This window comes from Theropithecus gelada, chromosome 3, assembly GCF_003255815.1.
Source record: "Theropithecus gelada isolate Dixy chromosome 3, Tgel_1.0, whole genome shotgun sequence".
NCBI lineage: Eukaryota > Metazoa > Chordata > Mammalia > Primates > Cercopithecidae > Theropithecus > Theropithecus gelada.
In genome coordinates, this window is record NC_037670.1 from 175,134,352 (window position 1) to 175,155,631 (window position 21,280).

Genomic DNA, 21,280 nt, shown 5'->3' on the forward strand with positions numbered 1-21,280 from the left:
GGCATGAATGGGAAAGAGGTGGGAGACCCAGCTCTGCTCCCCATCCCAAAACTGAGATTCACAATGGGGAAGGAAAGGAACTTTAATGAGAAATCAAAACATAGGGAACCAAAGTGCAAATCATCCACCCCCCATGGGGGGGCCATCCTGAACCCCACATCATCCCCTCAGCCCCCTTCAGGCCCCCAGCGCAGGCCCAGGGCCTGGAGCTTCTGCCTCAGGTAGCTCTTGAGCTGGGGCAGGCCTCTCTGGGACTCCAGTTCCTCGAAGGGTAGCTGTGGGGAGAGGATAGGGCGGCAGGTTACCCGCAGGCCGGCAGTAAGGATGCGCCACGGGGAAGGCCAGGGCCACTCACCGGCAGGAGCTGGTAGCCCATCAGGCCCAAGTGCCGCTCCCTCAGGGCCCTCGAGCCCAGCAGCACCCTGCCGTCCCGGCAGAAATGCCAGCGTTCCCGCAACACCAGCACCACCCTGCAGGGGGAGGGACGGGACTCAGGGCATGGCGGGCAAGGTGGCCAGAGTTCCCCCACCCTGCCTCCGTTACCTCTGAGCAGGGTCTCGAGTAGTGGGGCTAGAGGCAGCCTGGCCCTGTAGGCAGGACCTTGGTGGGTATGGCAGGAAGGGGTCCTGGGTCCTCACGGGAAGCACAGCACCAGAGCTGCCGACGCACAGCAGGAAGTCTGGAGGGGGAGCAGGGTCGGAGGCCTTAGCCAGAGCTCTGTCACCATGGGCCTGCCACCTGCCCCTCGCTCACCTGTGCAGTAGCCTGGAGGCACAGTCAGGTCCTGGCGGTATTTCTCCTCCCCCAGCAGCTGGCGCAACCCCTCAGCTACTATGTCCTTGTGACTGAGGAGAAAGGACACCAGTAGCAGGAAGGGCCCGGCACCTCATCCTAGTCTGTCCCAGTCTAGTGCCACCACCCTGGGTAAAGCCCTCTGCTGCTTCAGGGCCCAGTTTTATGGTGGCCGAGAGCTCCTTAGCTTTGGCTTCATGGTCCCTCTGGCTTTTCCACTCTGCTGCTCCCAGGCTGGCCCCTCCCCTTACCCCAGGCTGCCCCATCCACCTGTACTTGCAGCGGGCACGGTCGGTGATGAGAGGCTGGGGAAAGATGGGCACTTGCTGCCTTCGGGGAAGGCGGGGACCCCGGTATCCTGGGAGCTCCAGCTCCACGGCTGTGTCCAGCAGGGAGAGGTAGCGACGCACAATCAGAGCATGAGGGGTGCCTGTGGGGAGGCGGGGACTGGGGCTCCGGGCTGCAGGCCACCCTGTTCCCCTGCCTCTCCAGCCCTCAGGGGCCCAGCCGGCCATCCTGGCTGCGTACCACTGATGTAGTTGATGAAGCCAGGGGAAAAAACAAAGTGCAGGGCTCTGAAGGGCAGGCACCGCAGTTGGCACAGTGACATCAAGATGTTGACTGTAGCCAGGGGTGCCACCCCTGCTTCCCGAGCCAGGATCCTCTCAAGGCAGGGCATAAACTGCTGTTCCAGGGGCAGGTAGTTCAGCCGCCCAAAGGGCAGAACCAACTTCTGTACCACCTGTGAAGGAAGAGCAGTTCATTACCCAGTGTGAAGTATTTCTGCAGTCATTTTTTACAAGCTAAGCCTTAGAGAGGCTTAGCCCTCAAGTTTGTAACACTGCTGTAAAGACAGGACAGTCCCTACAGCCTCACAGTTCAACAGCAAAGCAGTCACAAGCTGCACGTGACTAATCACCAGACAGGCAGAGGGGACATCACTGTGAGGTTTGGCCCTGAAGACTTCAAGGAGAGGGATGGGTGGAGCTAGGATGGTGCTAAGAGTGCTTTGGGAAACTGCAGAGTTCCAGGAATGCATGCTGGTGACAGGAGGTGGGCAAGTCACAGAGAGGGTGTAGGAAAAGATGCAGGTCCCAGGGGACAGAGAGGGTGTGTCTGCTTCAGGAAAAGGATAGCTGAGCTGCACAGGGTGCTGGGCCTGACGAGGTCCCTGAGAATGACTGAGAGATGCACTGGAGGGTGGGTGGCAAGCCCACCTTGCTGCTGAGCTGGGTTTCCTGAACCACCAGGAAGTGGGCAATGGCTTCCAGAAGCTGGGGCTCCCGTAACCGGTGCCGGGCCAGGTGCTGGGCCAGGAGCACCATCACATGGGGAGTCAGTTCCTCTGGCCTTGCCTCTGTGAAGAACAGCCTGTCACGCTGGGCCTCGGCTGGACCTCCAGCTGGCTCAATTCCACCTCAGCCCAGCCAACTGAGACCACCTTCCTCCTCCTGTCAACCCTCCCAACCCCGTCTGACTTTAACCCCCTCCAGCACCTGCCAGGCTGCTGATCAGATGCTGCCGTGGATACCGCAGAAAACGGGGACAGCTTAGAGCAGCTTCCAACCCTTGCCCACCTCGGAGAAGGGGCTGCAAAGGGGGAGGTGGCTTCGGAGGGAGGCGGAGCCTTCGCTCCTGTTCCAGGGCACACACCAGGGGACCATCAGACGGAAAGCCTGAGGGGGAGAGGTAAAAGGCAGCCTGGTAACGGAGCTGTGCTGCTGTTCCAATCATGGGGTTACTTGAATTCCCCACCTTTCTCCTCTCTGTTTCCTGAGCAAGGTGTGCTACAGTTTAAGTGCAAACACTAAAGAAATGTAAAGTATCACGTGGCTATGAGGTATCAAAACGGTCTGTGGGGAGTACATACAAAGATGGCAAATAGGCTTTCATCTTGTACCAATTGTGACAAATTATGGTGGCTTCCTAGGGCACTCTTATTAGCAGGAATCTGAGGTGGCACCCTAGCGAGGCTGGAAGGAGTGCGTTTGTCTCATGATGTCTGCCGCAGACATAGGACGGGAGCAGGAGCAACCATTCCTGGGCAAACGCCTGAGAGGCTGGGTCTCTGTCCGTTGTCCTCTACTGTTCTCCCTATTCTTCATTAACACCCAGCCCCCCAGGCGCCCACCTCAAGCCCCTCCTCACCAAGTAAGACTGCAAGGTGCAGACACACGTGGATGGTGTGAATGTCAAAGGAGGGGCAGTTTCGGATGATGAGCTGACTCAAGTCCTGCAGTGTGGCCTGCTCCACAGGAGGGGGCCGTGGCCGAGACCCCAAGAGCTGGCCCAGACGACGAAGCGCCACCGAGTAGTGGTGGGCGCGCACTTTGGTGGGGTTCTGGCCCAGCCAGCGCAGCAGCTCCCCAGGGCTCTTTGCCTGTTCCAGAAGCCGCTGCAGTCCTTGCACAGGACCTGCACTGGGGCCTCCTCCAAGAGGCCGGTCCGCCCATTTGCTGGTCCCCAAACAGCAGGGCTGTACTGGAGGGATCAGCAGCAGGCCAGACAGCCGAGCAGGGGAGGTCTGAGCAGAGAGCAGGACTCGAAGCATGGAGTTGGGTGATGGAGACCCTGAGGGGCAGCCCAAAAAAGGGGGTGAGGTTTTCTCCAAAGGGGAGAAAGACCTGCTACCTATTCCTTACCTCACTCCTCATTTAGGGGGCCTGCGGTCAGAGCAACCCTTTGTGACTGCTCTGGGCCTCTTCCCCACCCCGCCCCTCTGCCTCCTTCCACGCCTTTGAAACAGCAATCATAATCCTCAGTGCGCTCAGGGCACTACTTGCAAAGCAATTCCACATGCACCATCTCTGATGCTCCTTACACGCCCGTGAAGAGTAGGCAGGGCTGGCATTACCTCATTTCACCGGTGGAGAAACGCAGGCCCAGAGCAGCGAAGGGGTTAAGTTAAGCCTGAGGTCATTAACCGGGTTAGTGGTCGCGCCCAGTCTGGAGCCCAGGCGGCACCGGCGTGCACTCTCCCGACCACCTCCCTCTCCCGCAGGAGGCGGCGGCGGCACAGAGGGTGGAACGCGGGCTCCGCGGCTGGACGGCGCTGGGTTCCATGCTGGGCGCTCCCACTCACCAGCGGCGTGACCTTGGACAAGTGGCTTCGTCTAAGTCTCCTCACCCGTGAAATGAAAACGCAGCGCCCACCTCGCAGGGCGCGCGTGGAGCCCGAGTGCACCGCTTTGCGATGGCGTGGGGTCGGCGAAGTCGGGGGCCCCCACACCCACCCCGACCCAGGGACGCCAGGAGACCGTGGCCGCTGCCGCTAACACCAGCTCCCGCTGCCCTCCCACAGCCCTCCCCGCAGGCGCCACCCCTACATGACTCGGGCCCTGCGCAGGTCGCTCCCTCAGTCGGTCTCGGGGCCCGGGGGCCGGGTTCCCCCCGCGGCCTCCTCATCGGCTGGCCACCGAGTCCGCCATCTTCCCAGCAGCCCCCAGATAGCCGCCCGGACACCAATCCCGAAACAGCTATCGACCAGCGGAGACGTGGCTCCCGGCAGGCACTGCGAGCCAGGGAGCCGTGAGCTCCGCCCGCGGGAAGTGCGCGCGCGGCACCGGGGGCGGGGCCACGGAGGCCGGCGCCAAAGCCAGAGCAGAACGCAGGGGAGAAGGGAAAGCGGGGGGCCAGAGCCGAGGGCGCAGTCCGTGCCTTTCTCTCCCAAGGGGCGAGGAGTCCCCGCCCGCCATCCCGCACACACTCAGACACACTGCAAGAGTGAAAACTTCACAGTTACTTTAATCTGCACAGGTTCCGGGGAACTCCTATGCCCCTCCCCTTCACCTGCCTCCCACCGTCCTGGCGTCCCCAACTCAGGCCAAGGAGCTGTCAGGGATTGGAGGCGGCTGGGTCCTCCGGCAGAACGCTAAGACGGGCCCCGGGGGCGGCCGGGCTCTGCCCGGGGCCGAGGCAGCGACAGCAGATGCCCGACCCCGAGGAGCCCACTCCCAGTGCGGACTGAGGGCCAGCAGCCCCGGGAGGTGGCCCCGAGCCCCGGTGGTCGCAGGGCGGGGCCTCTGCCAGCCCCTGGAGTCTTCTGCGGCGCAGGGCTGGGCTCCAGGGCAGCGGGAAGAGGCAGGCCGGAGAGACGGGCCTGGGCAGGCAGCAGCTCCCGCTGCGGCGCGGGGAGCAAGGTCCAGAGGGGCCGGCGACGCTGCCAAACGCCCGCGGAGGCACTACGGGCGGTACATGGCGAAGGCCAGGAGACTGAGGAGCAGGGTGAAGCCGGCCAGGCCCAGAGTGGCGGTCAGGGGAAAGAAGGGCCGGTACTGGATCTGGCAGTACCAGAGCAGCAGCAGCAGCAGGAGCAGCAGGGGCAGCAGCAGGCTGCCGATTTCCAGCCCGGAGGGGCCGGGCTCGGACCCGGGCGGGCAGGGGGGATTTGGGGGGCCGACCCTCGTGGACACGTGGCAGTGGAGAACGCAGTTGGGAGGGAGGTGAAGGCTGCCCAGGGTCTGGGTGTCGTCGCCTAGCAGCTGCCCTTGGTAGATGAGTCGCACCTGCTGTTCCCGGCCAGGAAACTGGGTCCTGAGGAGAGAGGGACCTGGGTAAGAGAGCAGGCCTCAGGCAATCCTAGTCCCTGGCCCCGGAACAACACTCCCACCCTCCCCCTGCCCTCCACAACACACCGGCCCTGGCCTGGGAGGAGCAGTCTGCCAAGGGAACAAGTGCAGTTGTGATCTGGGGCGCTCAGCGCCTCCAGTATAAAGGAGGGCTGGGTCTTAGGTCTCTCCGGGGGCCCTCTGTGACCAGTCCCCCCACCCCTGTCTTCAGCATTGCTCCTGCCTCTTGACCTACGTACCTTTTCAAGGAGCCAATGGTGTCGTGGGGCCAGGCCCTGGCCACCTGCTCTGAATCATTGAGGAATTTCAGCCGTAGCACGAGGGGCTCCTGCGGGGAGTCCGGGGCTGGTGGTGTTGCTGTGACCCCCGTGCTGGGCTCTGGCTGTGCAGCTTGACCTCTGTGTCTCAGGCTGGGGGTCTCTGCCCCTGGGACCTCCGCTCTCATGGTGTCGGTAGCTGCCATGGCTGCGCTGGGCTGGGATGGCGTTGGGGTCCCTGACGGCTGGGGCAGTGGGTCCCCGCCCTCAGCGGTGTGCGTTGAGACCCAGGCGAGGGCCAGCACCAGAAGGCAGGCAAGCACCGAGAAAAGGACGGTCACCTCATCACCCACCCCTTCAATCAGGGTCATGGCGCCTGCCTTGCCCGCCGCGCTACCGAGCTGGAGAGGCACAAAGAGCCCGTGAGGCGCGGGCCCTCTGACCAGGAGCCCTGGAACCTCCACAGGGTCCTGCCCCCACCCCACCGCGACGCTCCCACCGTCCTCAGCCTGGGTTCCCTCACCCACCCCAGGGTACGGGCTGCTTTGCCTCCCAGTCGCCCCAAACTTGCCTCCGGGTGCCCCTTCCCATCGCCGAATCCCAAGTCCTAACTTTCTGTCATCTGAGCTCGAGGTCTTCAACCAGCTCCCAACTCACCCAAACCCTATCCCAAGGTAAGGGCCTAAGCAACGCCTCCCCTAAACTTCACCCCAGCCAAACTTCACGCCCAAGCGTATCTATTCTCCTGCCCACTTCACCCCAGTGTGTCTACTCTTTCACCGACTTCACCCTATGCTCATCTACTCCGTTGCTAAAGTTTCTCCGAGGTGGGGGTAGAGCCTCTGTGCCCCCACCCCCCGCCCCCCGCATTACGGTTCACCTAAACCCCACCCGCGGCACAGGACTGCTTCCCAGGCTTCCCCCACAGCAAACGTCAAACTCCGCCCCTGGGCAATCTGGAGCCTCCGAGCGTCACCACCCACCCAGCTTGGTCCCCTCAACCCCACTCCGCGGAGGCCCAACTCCACGCCTTCTCTGGAAGTGTCTCCAAGCCCCGCGGGCTGCCAGACCCCAGATCCCGCCCGGAATCCGAGACTTCACGTTCCCTACCCCCACCCCTCATCACCCCTCCCACCTTCCCGCCCCCCGGAGCCGCAGGAGGGCACGGCGATCCAGGGCAGGGCGGGCGGGGCCCGGCCGGGGCCCTGGGCGGCGGGGTGGGCGCGGTCACGGCGCGGGGACTCACCGCCCGGCTGCCCCAGCTCCATCGCGGCCCCTCGGGCACTTCCGGGCGGGAGGCGCGGAGGTCGCAGGTACCTGAAGCACCCCTCCTTCCTCGCCGCCGCGGCCCGGGGCATTGTGGGACTTGTAGTCCGGCGCCGCTCTGTCTCCGCCCTCCGCCCTGCGGACCCACGTGCTGGGGTCCACCCGCGGTTCTCTGCGCCAGCAGATCGCGGAGGGGCCGGTGGGGACGGCTTTGGGGGGTTGCGCTACCGGCTAGAGGTTTGGGCGGCAGCAGGGTCCGCCCCCTCCCCCGCCAACAGCCAGAGCATCTGTCACACCAGACACCGACGTCAGCTGAAGCACGTCAGAACACCCGTGTTCGTGATGCAGTGAGGAAAGCTCTGAGGAACTCAGGTGGCCCCTACCCTTATGTCAGAGTGGACGCCAGAAGGCACTTTGGCCGCCAAAATTAATTCTTCAGCCCAGAGCCCAATATCCATGGGCTGTCCCACTAGGCTGGCCAGGGATACCCATCCTCAGGGCTGCCCCTTTCCTTGGTCCCCTCCTCCACCTTGCTCTTTCAGGACTGTGGAAGAAGCATAGACCTTGGAACCTGGCATAAATCCTGGTCCCTTATCCTGTGCTTCTCAGCTATATGACCTTGGGTGGGTTATTGAATCTCTCTAAAGATTAATTTCTTCCTTTCTGAAACATACGTCGTAAGTCAATCATAAGGAAGAAATTAGATGTTTTATTAAAAAGTGTGAAAACTAAGGTACATGTCACACAGTAGCTATTTGCTCACTTCCACTCAAAGCTGGTCTCTGGAATCGGGTCCTTGGTGTGTTACTGTGTGGATGACATTGAATCCCAGGCCTGTGGATATCTGTGGATTTTTCCCTCTGGGCTCCTGTAGCCACAGAGATCTCACATCCTGGTTTTTACAGGCCAGTCTTGATTTAAAATAATCTATCCTAGTTTTCCCATAGTTCTTGCCTACTGTGGGAGCAAGTGGCCCAAATATTGCCTTAGGAATGTCAGTCTAGATTGATACCATACAGAACTAACCTATCTAGTTCCATCCCTCCTGTTCATTCATTTATTCTACTAACATATTTTTAAAAGATATACTATGGCCAGGCGCGGTGGCTTATGTCTGTAATCCTGGCACTTTGGGAGACCGAGGTAGGTGGATCACTGAGGTCAGGAGTTCGAGACCAGCCTGGCCAACATAGTAAAAGCCCATCTCTACTAAAAAAAAAAAAAAATACAAAAATTAGTTGGATGTGGTGGAGGGTGCCTGTAATTCCAGGTCCTCAGGAGGCTGAGGCAGGAGAATCACTTGAACGCGGGAGGTGGAGGTTGCAGTGAGCTGAGATCGAGCCACTGCACTCCAACCTGGGCGACCGAGTGAGACTCTGTCTCGAAATATATATATGCATATATATATATATGCACACACACTATTTGCCAGGCATTGTGCAAGATACTGGGAATAAAATGGTGAATCAGACCATCTTCCTGCCCTCATGTGGCTCCATATACTAGTAGAGGAGCTAGTCGTGTGAACAGCCCATCAGAGCTATAACAGGTGTGTGCTAGTTGCTGGGGCAACACATTTGAGGAGCTCTTTGCTCTTAGTATCTCTTTTGGGAGGTATACCTGGTGCTACTTCCTGCTGTCAATTCTAATTAAGCATCTAAAAGAGATGTTGGATGTTACTTTTAGAATTATACAACATCAGAACTAGGTTTTCTGTTCAACCACTATATTTTGCAGATGAAACCCAGAGAGGGCACAAGATATCCTTAAGGTTATGCAAGGAGATAGAAACACAGACACAGATTCCTCAGGAGCTTAGGAGACCCTATGTGTTGATTAGCTTGCACCAGGTGCTTTGGAAGGTACAAGGAACTCAGGAATAGTAACTGGGTTGGTACTGGGGCTGAGTTGTGTGGGTAATCAAATGGTGGACAGCTTCATGCTGGGAAAAGATCCAGCTTGGCCGGGGAAGTGGAAGTGTGTGTAAGAAGGACGATGTGTGTCAGTGATGCCCGAGGATATCTGGGGGTAGCAGATACCCTGCAACATCTCTGGGAGATTTATTGGCTGGGGCCACTGCTCTGCAAATGTCACCTCTTGTAGGTTTTAGGAAACGTGTGTGTGTGTGTGAGTGTGTGTGTTTTGGGGTGGGGGGGCGGCTAACAACTGCAGCCCACTTTGGCAATGGCACTGCAGAGGACATTGCAGGGAGCTACCTGACCCTAGAGCGAGTGAAAGGACAGGATGGACAAGGGGTGAGGACAAGAAAAATTGAGAGCCACGTGGGCTTTGGTTGGTCTCTCCAATGGGATGAGTAGGGGAGAAAGGCATATATTTCATCCCTCCCTCTTCTTCCTCTGTGTACCAATGGGGTCGGGTAGCATTTAGCTAATCTCCCAAGTCCAGCAGGGGGACGGTCTTTTAGGAGAGGCCGATCACGAGAAGGTAAGAGTAGAGACGAATTTGTTCAAAGTGTCATTTCCAGGGGCGCGCCGATGATGAAGCGCTCAGGGGGAACTGGAAATAGCAGCCCAGAACCCATCCCAGCCTCTTGAGCTGCAGCCGGCAGTGGAGAGACTGGGCAGGGAGCCAGGGAGAAAACTCTGGCAGCAGGGTGGTCTCTAGGGCTGACCTCGGAGCCTGGGGACAGGGGAGCCTATGCCGCACTGAAGGCGGGACGCTGTAAGCGAGGAGCGGCTGGGCCTGGGCGGGCTCCTCGACCAATCAGCCTCGGTCAGCAGCACCCTCAGGCGCAGGGCACTGTTTGGGCATTGCCTAGAGATCGGACACCCGGCCCAGATCAGCGCAGGGAGGCGAAAGCGACAGCCGGGCGCGGGAGGAGACCAGGGCAGCTGTCCCCTCGGAGAGGGTGGCCCTCGAGGCAATGCGGGTGGGGGCTGGTGAGGAGGCGGAAGGGCCGAAGCTGAGTGGGAGGGGCCCGGGCGCCTGGGCTGGAGCGCGCGGCTCGGGGGTGGAGGCTGAAGAGTCAGCTAGCGAGCGAGGGGCGGGGGCGCCCGGGCCGGCGCGCAGGAGGGGCGGGGGCGGCGGGGAGGGGGGCTCGGGCTGCGTGTGCCGGAGCCAGCGGGGGCGGCGGTGCGTGCGCATGACGCGGGGGGAGGGCCCGGGCCGCGCGCTCCCGGTCCCGTTGTTGTTGCCGCTGGAGGCTGCTCCGAGGCAGCGGGATCACGGCGCCGGGAAGCGCTCGGCAGCGGCGGCCACAGCGTGCGCGGCGGCGCCTCCTGGCCTCGGCCTCCGGCCCCCGGCCCCCGGCTCCATGCGCTAGCCCCGCGCCACCAGCCCATTAGTCCCGGCCCCGCCAGCCCCGCGCGCCCGCTCGCCGCCGCCGCCTCCGCCGCGCCGCCCCGGGCCCGCCTCGGGCCCCACGGCTCCGAAGCCATGAACTTCCAGGCGGGCGGGGGGCAGAGCCCGCAGCAGCAGCAGAGCCTGGCGGCTCCGGGGGGCGGCGGCGGCGGCGGCGGCGGCGGCAGCGCGGGGGGCGGCGGGCAGTTCGGCGGCGCGGGGCCCGGGGCCGGGGGCGGCGGCGTCCCCTCGCAGCAGCTGGCCGGCGGGCCCCCCCAGCAGTTCGCGCTCTCCAACTCCGCGGCCATCCGGGCCGAGATCCAGCGCTTCGAGTCCGTGCATCCCAATATCTACGCCATCTACGACCTGATCGAGCGCATCGAGGATTTGGCGCTGCAGAACCAGATCCGCGAGCACGTCATCTCCATCGAGGGTGAGCGAAGCCGGGGGCTGCGGGAGCAGGGGCGCGGTGGCCTCTCCGGCTCCGGTCGAGGGCTCCACGGGCCGGTCCTGGCCATGCTCTCCCTGTCGGGGGTCCTTGCGCGCTTGAGGTCCAGGCCACGAGGTTTGCCGATCTGTGCTGCAGAACCGGCGGGCAGCTTCGCCATATCTCGTTCGGGGACACTTTGGGGTTGGGGGTTTTCTGCTCACTGTGCTCCAGGGCGCGAAGGTGGTGTCGCTTCGGGGGGCCAGGACCAGATCTATCCAGGCCTGGCCGGGGAAGGTGGGCGCGGCAGAGGGCTTCAGCTGCCGGGAGGTGGGGCAGTGACCTGGGAGGCATCTTAGCCGCTGCCCGGGCCCTGCTCCGCAGTGGGGCGGGGGATCGGAGCCTCGCGTTAGTGGATGGCAGCCTTCCCTGGCCCAGCGCCCGCAGGCCCGGAGGGTGGCGCTCGCCGCGGCGCCCTCTCCCGACGCACACCCCCTACGCCGCGGCGGCCAAGCGGGCGCGGGCCGGGCCTGGCGCTGGGCTGCGGCGCCGCGACCGCGTGGGAGGCGCCGGCAGGTCCATCCGCGCCTTGGCCGGGTCGTGAGCGCGCCAGGGACCCGCGGCTCCTCGGTCTGGAGGCAGCCGCGGGGCAGCCGGGCGCTGACTGACCTCCAGGGACACCGCACCCGGAGTCGGGGACCGGAAATCCCCGGCCACTGCGCTGCCTAGCGCTTTTTTCTCTGGGCCCTTAGGCCCTGGACTTTCGACCATTGAGGGCACAGGAAGTAGGGGCACGCTGCTGGTAGATGGCTCGCAAGCCCTGGTGTGGTGGGTGCTGGCGGCACCCGCAGTCACGCCAGTGGCATGGTGACCTTCGAGCGGGCACGGACAGATGGGCCTCGCCCTGGGCCATCTGCTTCCTCCCCCAGCTCTGTTTGAAAGGGGACGCCCACCGGCAGGTGGTGGGTTTGGCCTCCGTGGAAATGCAGCGAGAGCCAAGGCCTTTTGCGATAACATGGAGTTGTGGGCAGGGGCCTGTTCCTGACTTGGGCCTTAAGGTTAGGGCCCCACTCCCAGCTTCATCTGCTTGCCTGAGGTTCTGGGGGGTAGTGCACCTGAACACCTCCCTTTCTACTTTCAGAGGCCCCCATAGCTGAGGAAGGAGTATTGGGTCTGGGGGGACCCCATGTAGTGCTGGGTCCTATCTTTTGTTGTGACATGGCAGTCTGACTTCCTTCTGCCTTTTCCGAACCGGTTCTTATTTCTTTCCTCTCAAGGCTGAGTTCTCTGTGAACTAATTAGGTGACAGAAAAATCTCATTAACGTGGATCTGAGTAAATGGCCTGAATCACCGCTGTAGCTGGGGACTAGGAGATGGCATTTGTGCGAGCCCTGGGCCCCAAAGAGAGAAGATGACCAATTTTTCCTCTTAGATCTGAAGAGGGTGGAGGCGGGAGAGACATCGTTGCTGCAGCTTCACTGTCCTTGGAGGAAGTAAAGACATTCCTGATTTGCTCCAAGCTTGCCTTCCCCCAGCTTCTTCTGGAGGGCGACAAGCCTCGTGGGCTGGCCACAGGAGGGTGGGGGCACATCTGCTTCCGAGCTTTTCCCAGAGCAGGGACAGGTTTCTGGGCTCCCCAGGGCTCCAGCTTGATGAGCAGCGACCCCTCCTCCCCAGCTCAGGGGAGCCTCTGGTTGAGCATCTTTTGTGATGTGAAGGCTGTGATTCCTGGGGCGCCCTTGAGTGTTTTGCCTCGTCTTAAATTTAACACAACAGGCAGAATTTCCCCTCCTAGAGCCCTCCCCTGACCAACTTCTCCATTGCGGTTTGGAAATACCCCACGGTTCCAGCTACTAGGCCTGGAAGCTCGGCCTCACCCTCGTGAAATCCTGGGAGCCGGTGTCTCATTGTCACCAGACCGACCCAGCTGCGGCTCACACATCCGTTCTCAGCCCTGCTGTTCCCACTCCTGGGCCCTGCTGCCCTGCTCTCCCTCCCTCCCCCCTGCCCAGCCTCTCCTGGCACCGTCATCTTTATCCACCTCACCTCTCTTGCGTTCCCACTTTTCTGCTGTAGACAGTCTTCAAAAGAAAAAAAAAAATTCCTTCTTCAATTTCTGCCCTATATCCTTCCTGCGATAGAAATCCTCTCCATCTGCCAAACCATATTGCTTCTGTCCTGCGAAGCCGCGTCCCCACCTTCTTTCTGCAAGGAGGGAGAGGCGCAGACTCCCTGGGCGTTTCTGAGCACACTCTAAGGCTGGACTGAGACTGAGCCCTCCACCCCCAGCCCCAGGGTCGAACAGACCTAGGCTGTTACATAAACACAGTGTCAGCTGGGAGCCAGCTCCTATGTTTCCTGGGGGTAAGCCTCTCCGTGGAAAGGGGCGGCATGTGCCGAGTGTATAACAAAGCCTCCCCCACTGTTTAGACTTCGGTGAAGGGTTTGTTTGTCCCAGCTCTGAAGGTGACGTGGGACCTGCGGTCAGGATCCATTCGGCTCTGAGGAAGTGCAGTGGGCACTTAGGCCTCCTGTAGTCTCTCTGCCACTCACAGTCACTTCTGACCCTGTGTCCAGGGCAGGAGGAAGCAGGGGATGTTTGGCTTTCCTGTGTTTCAGGACAGGATTTGAGGGGAGGGAGACCATTTTGAAAAGTTCCTTTCCCACCAGAGGCCAAGGAAAGAGGAAACCTGCCCATTACTTGGGCTGAGGGAGTGGAAGAAGTACCACCTTCAGCTGGGAGGGAGAGCTGGAGGGCTCACTATGTGCAGAACCTCTGAACCACCTTCACCTCACTAGTGGGGAAACTGAGGCTCAGAGAAGGAAGGGAGCCAAGCGGGTACAGCCAGAGTCTTCAACAGGAGCCCACTTCCTGCTTGGCACTCACCTACAGAGAGTGCTCCCTGACAGCTTGGGTTTCCTGGCTGAGTCCTAGAAAGAAGGATGCAGGAGAACCAGGGCCTCAGTCCAAACGGGGACACTGGGCATGTGGAGTGCAGGAAGTTGGACCAAGCTAGCCAGGAGCCCCGAGAAGCTGTTGGGAGAAGCAGCCTGAGATCCAGCAGGTCCTGGGAAGGTCTGCTGGTCCCAGTCAGTGTGTGCAGGTGAGGGCCCCCGCACAGAGGAGGAGCAGGGGCTGGGGGAGGGACTGGGGTCCCCTCTGGCAGTTCCGGAGGAGCTCCCCAGCTGGAAGTGGAGGTGGACCTATTAGGTGTGTGTGTGCCATATGGCTACTATTGTGTGTGCCGGAGCTGGGCTTTGTCAACTGGGTGACTTGCTCAAGTTTCTCCATTGTTTTCCCCCTAGGGCTTTTTTTTTTTTAAACAGTTACTTTGAGCATTCCAGCCAGCCTGGCCTGGCCACCAGAGCGTTCTCACTTACACCCTTACCCACTCACTTTCATTCAGTTCACAGATTGCCTGCCCTGGGCTGTGGGCTTGGTGACATCCTAAAGGGACTATGGTAAAGAGATGTGGTGGTTTCTTGTTTGGGTCAAGCCTCAGCTAGACAGAGAAGGGGCCACAGCTGTGACCACAGTTGGGTGCAGCTCAGATGGAGAGTAAGATGGTGCACATGGCAGGGCGCGGTGGCTCACGCCTGTAATCCAAACATTTTGGGAGGCTGAGGTGGGCGGATTGCGAGGTCAGGAGATCGAGACCATCCTGACCTAACACGATGAAACCCCGTCTCTACTAAAAATACAAAAAATTAGCCGGGCGTGGTGGCGGGAGCCTGTAGTCTCAGCTACTCGGAAGGCTGAGGCAGGAGAATGGCGTGAACCTGGGAGGTGGAGCTTGCAGTGAGTCGAGATCGCACCACTGTGCTCCAGCCTGGACAACAGAGTGAGACTCCATCTCAAAAGAAAAAAAAAAAAAGACGGCACATGCCCTGGCAGCCCGCAGCCCTCAGCCCTTAAGCACACCTGGGGTTTTAGTGTTTGTGTCTGTTTCTGTTTGTCATGTGACTTGATCCTGGAGGACTGGCATGATGATCCCCGTGTTTGTGCCAGGGGGCTCTCTTGAGCTTTCCTTACTGTTCCTCGGTGGGTACTCCCTGGCCGGGCCCCGCATTCCCCTGTGGGCCCTGCTGCACCACACACTGCTGAGGTTGCCTTCAAAGACGAGGACTAGGGAGGTCTGGGATGGGTGCCGGGGACATGCATCTGGAGCCAGCCGGGGCCCCTCTGGCAATTTGTTGGTTTAGGGACTGAGTGTCTCATGGGGGCCTGGTTGCTTATGTAGGACTTTGCTCACAAGAGTTCTAGGAATTCTGAAAAAGAGCATAACCATGTGGGTGCTAGTAGCCAGGGAAAGCTTCATTTGTTCCAGATACATTCATTTAGCTCCTACTGTGTGGCCCAGTTGCATCTAGCACAGTGAAAAACAGACAATCAAAGGAGAGGAAGGGAGAGAAGGGGCCAGAAGGTCTGGGCTTGTGTGCGCCTGGAGAGAACGACTCAGCCTGTAGGAGGTGCCAGAGAGGCACTGGGAGTACAGAAGGAGACCGAGATTTTCAGAACACCAGGGCAGGGCAAAGGTCAGAGACTTGGGAAACCTCATCACTTCTTTCTTCCGGGTCAGAAGCCAGCACGGGAAGACCTGTCCAGCCTGATCTCAGGCTGCATGGCCTCGTGGGAACCCCTGGTACCCTGCTCAGTCCAGGGTCTCAGCTCTGGCTCTTCCCAGCAGTGGTACCCCATAGAGGAAGCAGTCCTTGTCCCTGTGGTGCCACCTGGCTATCTTCCTGTATCATTTATTTCTTTCGTCAAACATGTGCCAGGCCTGGGGGTCAGGAGGGTTCCCACATAGAGGAAACAGAATGATTAAGATAACAGAGGCAGGAGAACATAGAGTAGCTCTTGGAATGGCAATTTGGACTCTGCAGCTTGGGTGTTAAGTTGTAGGAGATGGGTGGGTGAGGTGGGCAGGACCCTAGTGAAGGAGTATTTCATGCTTTCTCCAGTATTTATTTCCACCCTGCCGTGTTCCTAGAAACCACAGGAGTTGGTGCGTCATTCTGCAGGAGATGGGCGTCACGCGGGTTTAAGCCTTTAACAAGGCTTGAGCCACGCCAGTGTCCACACCACTCGTTTGTGCTTGTGAGCCCCCTACCAGCTGTCAGCACATTCCTGGCCCAGAAGCAGAGGGAGCGAGGTACCCTTCTTGGAAAGCAGGTGTAGCCTGGGAAAGCCGAGGCTGTGGGGAGACAGACACCCCCATAAGAACTCCCATGACCCTGTGTGGCATTGCCTAAACATCCACCTGTTGTGTTAGTTTCTTTTTAATATTCAGGTAACTGGAAATTAGTTTAATCAGATGCTTTCCTCCTGACCCCTAGCTGACTTAAACCATGCAGGCCAAGCAATAAGGGAGCTCATTTTGGAGCGCGGAGTTGAGGTGGGGAGGCGGGGTGAGCCCAGCCACCTGCTTTGAGGGTGCAGAGACTGGGTGGTGCATGTTCCACCCAAGAATGTTCTTCCCTCTGCCAGGCTCACTGCTGGGGGTTGGAATGAGGCTGTGCAACACTTTGTATCTCATAGTTTATTTTCCGAGAGGAGGGTCTTTTTTGGATTTGCAAGTATCATTTCCATTTCACAAGTGAGACAGCCTAGGTCCTAGATTCAGTAACTTTCCTGAAGCCATGCAGTGAGCGGAGGATGCAGGGATTTCCTCTGGTTCTCCAACTCCAGGTCTCTGTGGTTTGCCTTGCATGTATGGGCTGAATAAGTTTTGGTGGCCACACCACATCAGCCCTTAAAAGCTGCTTCTACAGGAAGCTTTATGAGAGTCAAACAGACCAGAGTTTAACTCTTGGAAGCCTTTAGAATATAATTTTAGGGTGAACTAGGACTCCTGCTCCCTACTATAATTTTCTTCTGCTCCCCACTATAATTTTCTTCTGGATGTCTTCAGTCTCCAACTGAATTGAATGGTGGCTCTCTGAGGCGTCTCTCTCCCATGGGTAGCACGGATGTAGCATATAGTAGACAGATGTTTGCTCAAGAAACATATATATATATAAAATATATATGTATATGTGTGTGTATATATATTTTTGGAGACAGGGTCTCACTCTGTTGTCCAGGCTGAAGTGCAGTGGTACAGTCCTAGCTCACTGTAGCCTCAAACTCCTGGGCTCAAGCGATCCTCCACCTCAGTCTCCCAGGTAGCAGAGACTACAGATATGCACCACCACACCCAGCTAATTTTTTCATTCTTTGTAGAGATGGGGCCTTGCTATGTTGTCCAGCCTGGTCTTAGACTCCTGAACTCAAGCGATTTTTCCACCTCGGCCTCCCAAAGTGCTGGGATTACAGGCATGAGCCACCACCGTGCCCAAATGCATATTTAATTCAAATTTCATTTTAATGTGTTTAAGGGATGAAAGTAAATACATGGGCCGGGCGCAGTGGCTCAAGCCTGTAATCCTAGCACTTTGGGAGGCTGAGACGGGCAGATCACGAGGTCAGGAGATCGAGACCATCCTGGCTAACACGGTGAAACCCCATCTCTACTAAAAAAAATACAAAAAATTAGCCGGGTGCGGTGGTGGGCGCCTGTAGTCCCAGCTACTCGGGAGGCTGAGGCAGGAGAATGGCGTGAACCCGGGAGGCGGAGCTTGCAGTGAGCTGAGATCCGGCCACTGCACTCCAGCCTGGGCGACAGAGTGAGACTCCGTCTCAAAAATAAAAAAAAAAAAAAAAGAAAGTAAATACATGCTTGTTAAAAGCCATTCACATGTAGAAGTAGGAAGGTGGCTGCCCGGCCTCCCCTCTCCTGGGGGGATCTGCGGTGGGCGGTCAGATCTGCATCCTTCTGGTCTTTTTTCTATGAACGACTCTTCGCTGGATTTGCTGTTACTAGGCTTTTGCAGCAAACGTGGGATTGTTGTGGAAAATGCTTTGCTGGGAGAATGGGAGCCAGAGATTCACAAAAGGAGGCTCCTGCATTCATTTACGTATTTGGCAGCTCCCAGGCTGGGAGTCAGGATACCTGGGTTCCCGTCCCTGTTCTGCCACTAACTGGCTGTGAGAGCTGGGGCAAGTCTGCTCTGGGCGCATCTTCCGAGAGTCACATTCTGGTTGTCTATGCAGCTAGCTGTGACCCTGGCGTGAGTATCTGGAACAGGCCAGGCTTGGCTCCCTGGCCAGGGGTCTTGTCTGTCAAATGAGGACCTGAGCTGGGGTCCCTAAGATCTGTTCTGAGGCTGCCTCTGTCCCTGCAGCACTTTGAGATGCGCTACCTTGGAGCCCTCCAGGAACTGATCATCAGAAGGGATCCTGTGGGGAGAGGTGAGATTTTCTGTGCCTCCGTTTCCTTACCTGAGATGGGTCATGACAAAGCTGCCACTGCCTCTGCCACTTGGTAGTGCTGAGGATTGAGACCCCCTCTCTGGTGTGTTTAGAACAGTGCCTAGCGCATCATAAGCACAGGTGAAATATCAGGCATTATTCTGAAAGGTGGCAGAGTATCCTGTGTAAGAGAATGCTGTTTATTATGTACCTCCTTGTACGCTTGTCTCATTATTGCTTTTGGACAAATTTTCAGAAGAAAATGGTCAGACGCTGGGGTCGGCACATTTTTAGGGCTTTTGCGGCACTCTGGCACACTGCCCTCCAGAAAGGCCATTTGCTTTCCAGGCATAGAGACAGCCTGGAGTTCCCTGCCTCACTTCCCCGGCACCCCTTCTCCATCTGATACGTAAGAACAAAAAAAGACTAAATGACCCTCGTTTTACTTTGCTTGACTTTGATTACTAGTTCATCACTAGCTATTTAATTATTGGATTCACTTTGACTATTAGTGAGATTCAATATTAAAACATTTTTGGGGGGTCATTTGCATTTTGTTCATTCTCTACATATCCTTTTTTCATTTTACTCTTGGTTTCTTACTCTTTTTTCCTTTTTGTAAAAATGGGGTTTCACTATGTTGCCCAGGTTGGTTGTAAACTCCTGGCCTCAAGTGATCTTCCAGTCTTGACCTCCCAAAGTGCTGGCATTTCAATTGTGAGCCACCATGCCTGGTCTCCCCTCCCTCCCTCCCTCCCTCCTCTCCTTCCTCCTTCCCTCCATCCCTTTCTTCCTCCCTTCCTTCCTCAGAATATTGGTCTGTCACCCAGGCTGGAGTGTAGTGACGCGATCATAGCTCACTGCAACTTCAAACTCCTAAGCTCAAGCAATCCTCCCACCTCAGCCTCTTCAGTAGCTGGGACTCAGGCATGTGTCACCACATCTAACTAATAATTTTTAAAATTGCCTTGTAGAGACAGGTTCTGTGTTGCCCAGGCTGGTCTCAAACTCTTGGCCTCAAGTGATCCTCCTGCCTCCACCTCCCAATATTGAGTTGAAGACTGTTTTAATCTCTTTTAATGTAGGTTTTTCTACAATGTACATCTATCTGTCTGCTGCAAGTCAGGCACTGTCTGAGCCCCATAGTCAGTACTTTGGCCTCAATGTGCCCTGAGCTGAGCAGACAGTGCCATCCTCTGGGCCACCCAGGAGGCTGAGGCTGGCTGTGCCTGCTCCATACCATATCCCCAGATGGCTGTGCCTTAGGGCTTTGTGCCTGTTCCTTTTTCTGCCAGAACTCCTCCTTGCCACTGTCGGGGTGCCTGCCTACAGCAGCTTCCCTTTTGCCTTTTCAGTTTGGTGTTTTGATGGCTTGCAAACCTGAAACCCCAGCGCCTGGAGTGGGATCAAAGCCTGTCACAGGGGCAGAGGGAGGACCGAAAAGTCTAGACCCCTCCAGGGATCTCTGCTCTGCTTCTGCTGGGATCCCCACCCCTTCCTGGGCCTGGGCTTTCCCAGGCACTGGTGGATGGCACTTCTGTGCCTGGAGGATGTTTTGGTTAAAGATGCTCTAAATGTCTTGTCCAATCACAGTTGTACAAAAAACAAAAACAAAAACAAAAAAAAGATACCAGAAAGGCAAGCCCCAGAGCCTTTGTTGGAGAAGAGTTGGGACATTTTGGAGGCTGTCCATCACTCTGAAGCAGCACCCTCCACCGCTACCCCCCGCTACCCCATTATTGCTTCTAGATTGTTCTGGATGGTTCTATATTGGGTGATGTGGAATGAAGCCTGGCCTTCATTTCTTCTCTCAGGGCCTGAATAGAGTAGAGGTTAAGAACCTGGGCTCTGGAGCCAGGCTGCCTAGATTTGAGTCCCAGACCTACCACTTGGGAGCTGTGTGACCTTGGGTGAGTTCCTTAACCCCTCTGTGTCTCAGCTTTGCCATTGGTAAAACATGGGCATCCGTTTCATGGTGTGGGCGTGAGAAGCAAATCAGTTAACGTCTGCAGAGTTTTTAGAGCAGCAGCCGCCCTGAGGATGTGCGCCCTGGGTGGCAACTGTCTCATTACTTATCTCAGAGGCTTGGCTGTCATCACTGCCTGCATAGGGGTGTGTGAGGTGAGGGCTGCATGAGATCACGGGAATGACTGTTTCCAGACCTGAGCCTGAGAGCCCAGGTGGCAGAGTGTGGGGTACGTCGGTCTAGCGCATCCAGGCCCAGCGGCAGGGACCGGAGGGGGCAGGGCTGTCACAGGGCCTGCACATTACCATGAGCACCCAGGGTCATCTTTGATGTTTTGCCTGTTTGTTTTCTCTGATTCATCACTGTGCAGTAGACATGGGCGAGTCACATGTGTGAACTTAAATTTTCTTTTTCTTTCTTTCTTTCTTTCTTTTTTTTTTTTTAAATGAGAGAGAGTCTTGCTTTGTTGCCCAGGCTGGAGTGCAGTGGTGTGATGTCAGGTCACTGCAACCTCTGCCTCCCGAGTTCAAACAATTCTCATGCCTCAGCCGCCTGAGTAGCTGGGATTACAGGCACATGCCAACATGCCTGGCTAATTTTTGTATTTTTTGTAGAGACAGGGTTTCACCATGTTGGCCAGGCTGGTCTTGAACTCTTGAGTTCAAGTGGCCTGCTTGCCTTAGCCTCCCAAAGTATTGGGATTACAGATGTGAGCCACTGTGCCCGGCCGATTTTAAATTTTCTTTTTTTTTTTTGGAGGTGGAGTCTCACTCTGTTGCCCATGCTGGAATGCAGTGATGTGATCTCAGCTCATTGCAACCTCCGCCTCCCCAGTTCAAGCGATTCTCTTGCCTCAGCCTCCTGAGTAACTGGGATTACAGGCATGCTCCACCATACCTAGCTAAGAGATGGGGTTTCACCATGTTGGCCAGGGTGGTCTCGAACTCCTGACCTCAAGTGATCCGCCCACATTGGCCTCCCAAAGTGCTGGGATTACAGGCCTAAGTGAGCCACCGTGCCTGGCCTGATTTTCAGTTTTCAAGTAGCCATATTAAAAAGGTTTTTTAAAAGTGAGATTAATTTTAATATATTTTATTTAATCCAGTATATTCAAAATTGTATAAGTCAATTCTTCTGTTGCTATAAAGAGACACCTGACGCTGGATAATTTGTAAAGAAAAGAGGTTTAGGTCGGGCCCTGTGGCTCACGCCTATAATCCCAGCACTCTAGAAGGCCGAGGCGGGCGGATCACTTGAGGTCAGGAGTTCAAGATCAGCCTGGCCAGCATGACGAAACCCTGTCTCTACAAAAAATATGAAAATTAGCCAGGCATGGTGGCGTGTGCCTCCAGTCCTAGCTACTCCAGAAGCTGAGACAGGAGAATTGCTTGAACCTGGGAGGCAGAGGTGCA

General features: G+C 57.5%; 3 protein-coding genes across 14 annotated transcripts in view; 1 reads left to right on the forward strand and 2 right to left on the reverse strand.

The window, feature by feature from the left end:
• Nucleotides 1–62: 62 nt before the first annotated feature.
• On the reverse strand, nucleotides 63–4,308 carry FASTK (Fas activated serine/threonine kinase). 3 transcript variants are annotated; one of them, XM_025378130.1, is made up of 10 exons: nucleotides 4,119–4,308; nucleotides 2,941–3,363; nucleotides 2,370–2,468; nucleotides 2,010–2,149; nucleotides 1,321–1,534; nucleotides 1,063–1,222; nucleotides 754–845; nucleotides 544–679; nucleotides 356–470; nucleotides 63–275 (listed from the first exon to the last, which is right to left on the reverse strand). In XM_025378130.1, exons 1-10 carry the CDS (start codon nucleotides 4,195–4,197, stop codon nucleotides 168–170), a joined length of 1,566 nt encoding a protein of 521 aa, XP_025233915.1. In that variant the 5' UTR covers nucleotides 4,198–4,308; the 3' UTR covers nucleotides 63–167. The 3 variants fall into 3 exon arrangements, with proteins under 3 accessions (XP_025233915.1, XP_025233916.1, XP_025233914.1); XM_025378129.1 differs by having other exon boundaries at nucleotides 66–275; nucleotides 2,289–2,468; XM_025378131.1 differs by lacking the exon at nucleotides 2,941–3,363 and having other exon boundaries at nucleotides 2,289–2,468.
• Nucleotides 4,309–4,516: 208 nt separating this feature from the next.
• On the reverse strand, nucleotides 4,517–6,970 carry TMUB1 (transmembrane and ubiquitin like domain containing 1). Of its 4 annotated transcripts, none has more exons than XM_025380762.1 (3): nucleotides 6,864–6,970; nucleotides 5,600–6,018; nucleotides 4,517–5,325 (listed from the first exon to the last, which is right to left on the reverse strand). In XM_025380762.1, exons 2-3 carry the CDS (start codon nucleotides 5,986–5,988, stop codon nucleotides 4,974–4,976), a joined length of 741 nt encoding a protein of 246 aa, XP_025236547.1. In that variant the 5' UTR covers nucleotides 5,989–6,018; nucleotides 6,864–6,970; the 3' UTR covers nucleotides 4,517–4,973. The 4 variants fall into 4 exon arrangements, with proteins under 4 accessions (XP_025236547.1, XP_025236548.1, XP_025236550.1 ...); XM_025380763.1 differs by having other exon boundaries at nucleotides 6,189–6,883; XM_025380765.1 differs by lacking the exon at nucleotides 6,864–6,970 and adding an exon at nucleotides 6,753–6,824.
• Nucleotides 6,971–9,444: 2,474 nt separating this feature from the next.
• Nucleotides 9,445–21,280, forward strand: part of AGAP3 (ArfGAP with GTPase domain, ankyrin repeat and PH domain 3) — a 57,559-nt gene continuing 45,723 nt past the window's right edge. For 4 of the 7 annotated variants that reach the window (XM_025379768.1, XM_025379770.1, XM_025379775.1 and 1 more), the window contains exon 1: nucleotides 9,984–10,616. In XM_025379768.1, the coding sequence (XP_025235553.1) occupies nucleotides 10,280–10,616 (337 nt within the window). In that variant the 5' untranslated portion in view covers nucleotides 9,984–10,279. Of the gene's footprint in view, nucleotides 9,566–9,977; nucleotides 10,617–21,280 lie in introns of those variants that run through there. The other 3 variants (XM_025379769.1, XM_025379772.1, XM_025379774.1) reach the window with 3 other exon arrangements.